This window comes from Haliotis rubra, unplaced genomic scaffold, assembly GCF_003918875.1.
Source record: "Haliotis rubra isolate DU_JTF1 unplaced genomic scaffold, ASM391887v1 Scf15, whole genome shotgun sequence".
Classification (NCBI taxonomy): Eukaryota; Metazoa; Mollusca; class Gastropoda; order Lepetellida; family Haliotidae; genus Haliotis; species Haliotis rubra.
This window is the reverse complement of record NW_025765447.1, coordinates 527,516-530,040: the sequence shown is the minus strand read 5'-3', so window position 1 is coordinate 530,040 and position 2,525 is coordinate 527,516. Positions and strand designations below refer to the sequence as shown.

Below are 2,525 nucleotides of genomic sequence, written 5' to 3'. Positions count from 1 at the left end.
AGGTGGCCGGATGGCATAGAAACGACTGGATTGAAGTGTAAGATCAAGATACACTAACGCTGTACACGCGTCGATGATTAGGAATAATTTAGCTTTTAATTCGATCTGAATGATCTGTTTGTTCAACGCCGCACTCAGCAATATTCCAGCTAAATAGCGGCGGTCTGTAAATAACCAAGTCTGGACCAGACAATCCAGTGACTGACGTTATAAGCACCGATCTACGCAACTGGGATACGATGATATGTGTTAAGGAGCCTGACCATCCGATCCCATAAGTCGCCGATGAAGACAAGCACTGGTTGCTGAAGACAATTTCTAACCCGGATCTTCACGGGTTGGGACATGAATGAATATCAATTGGAGGAGAAATATAGTTTTTATATCTTCATCCACTCATCCCTCACGTCCATCCTTTTTGCCCATGTTAGTTTTCTCTGCCAATGTCAGGTCAAGATAATTTTCCATATTCACGCCACACCCTGTCCATCCATTCTCTTTATTCACGTCTGATTTTGCTGTTCTCAGAGGCTCTGGAGTTCCACCCACTCTCCTGTTTTGGCTGGTGATCAAATGGGATACTGCTCACAGACGATGTTCCACGGATTGGCGGGAAATAGAGTGGAGTCCTGCTGCGTTGTCTGCTTGGAGGTCGAGATGGTGGAGTGGGGCAGATGCTCCCCAGGGACGGCAGACGTGTTGGAGAGTTACCACCCTCTTTCTCCGAGGTAATTGTTTCCTTGGAAGACATGACAACCTTGTTGTTGTCGGTGATTGGCGGCAGAGCTGTCGTGTGCGCATCTCTAGTTTTGCCTGTGTAAGGCCGTCTTCGTGTGTGCCTTTCAACTGGAGGAGAGGGGGCCCTCGGGGTCATTGCTGCTTTCGTCTCCTCGTTTACACGCATCTGTCTATCAGCTAAAGAGCTGAGAGCCTTCAATTTGTTATTTTCTCTCTCAAGGCGAGTAATTGTATCGTTCATCCGCTTCATCTGCCTCTGGTAAGTATCCAATGTCTGCACTCGAGCCTTGAGGTCGTTGATCTCAGCCTGGTCCATGGTCCAGCTGAGTTTGAAATTGTTGTATTCGGCCCGGTAGTGTTTCAGATCTTTCTCAATCAGTTTGTTCCTCTCTCTCTCCAGGCGGAGTTCTTTCTTTGTGGCCTCCAGCTCCTGCCTGTAGTTCTCGTTCAGGCTCATGAGATGCTCCACGAAGCTGCAACAGGACCAATGATATAAAGTTTGGAAATGATGGACTTTATGTGATTCTTTCAGCATAAGTCATAAAATGTGTTCAGCCTTTTAAACAGAGAGTGTTGCGTTTATAATGTGACAACCCACCTCTCTTCTACGTTGATTGTTTGCCTCTTTGGACTTTCCTCTCTTTTAACTGAATCACTGGCACCTGACTGAGCCATACTTGTCTCTGTGCCATCTTTGGCTTGACTACCAGTGTCAGCATCTGAAAGGTTTGGAAGGAACATTCATGAAGGAGAAAGAGAAGGAGACAGAGAAGAATCCAGTCTCTTTTCCCCCGACAAACCTGTATTCAGTCTGCCAGTATAAAGTTAATCCATTATTACTGTTTAATATCCTTCAGTTTTCCTATATAAGACTATATGTGACTTTATATGCTGCACAGTGTTTGACTATGTCACTCACCACTGTCTGGGGTAGGGGACCTGGATGGCGACTCCGGGATGGGGGACAGGACCTGTGTTCCTGCCCTCACGGCTAATCTGTGTAGATAACGACCCATCTGTTGAACATATATATTATATAAGTACAAGGAAATACTGCATGCTGTATGCTATCTGTTTTTGGTTTGGTACCGAGTGATCCCATTGTCGGAGGAAATATAGAAAGAAACATGACGGGAAACATGTAACAAGGGTTACTCTCTCATATTTTTAAAGTATTCTTTCGAAGAAAAAACACAATCCTCTCATACTTATTTTTTACTTTACATTTGCGTAAATGTTGGTCGCAGACTTGAAAAATATGTTGTAAACTACCTTCTTTCAAAAGATGATGTTACAAGATATAACATATGGACTAGACTGTCGGACTTAAGAAAATATACACTTTAAAGTTAGAAAACTTAAAATTGCAAACTTTATCGGAACGAAACTTAGCTGAAAACCAGTCTTCAAAACACAGTATGAAAGACATGACCGCCGATTAACCATGTATTGTATATTTCAAATAACAGCTACAATCCAGCATGCTATGAGGGTAATAATACAATTCTACATGATGTTACAATCATACGATATTCATGGAAATATGGACTGATATTGTACATACAAAGGCCATTCAAGCAAATCGTTGGCTTTTGTGCAGTTTGACATATTTCAAAGCAGAGCAGAAAATACTGCCGTATAAATTCCTCACGACGTACATTGGTATTTTGATTTGTTGTTAAAGCCGTACTCAGCAATATTCCAGCTATATGGCGGCGGTCTGTAAAATAATCGAGTCTGGATCATGCAATCCAGTGATCAACATCATGATTATCGATTTACGCAAC

At 42.8% G+C, this 2,525-nt stretch overlaps 1 protein-coding gene across 1 annotated transcript; it reads right to left on the bottom strand.

The window, feature by feature from the left end:
• Positions 1-334: 334 nt before the first annotated feature.
• Positions 335-1,450, bottom strand: LOC124270096. The gene is made up of 2 exons (XM_046705115.1): positions 1,337-1,450; positions 335-1,211 (listed from the first exon to the last, which is right to left on the bottom strand). Exons 1-2 carry the CDS (start codon positions 1,411-1,413, stop codon positions 500-502), a joined length of 789 nt encoding a protein of 262 aa, XP_046561071.1. The 5' UTR covers positions 1,414-1,450; the 3' UTR covers positions 335-499.
• Between the last annotated feature and the right edge of the window lie 1,075 nt (positions 1,451-2,525).

Excerpts from the sequence above, each read along its gene's own strand:
- LOC124270096 (XM_046705115.1), bottom strand. The coding sequence starts at position 1,413 with ATGGCTCAGTCAGGTGCCAGTGATTCAGTTAAAAGAGAGGAAAGTCCA. Across the intron at positions 1,212-1,336 it reads ACAATCAACGTAGAAGAGAG|CTTCGTGGAGCATCTCATGA; the intron begins GTGGGTTGTCAC and ends GTCCTGTTGCAG.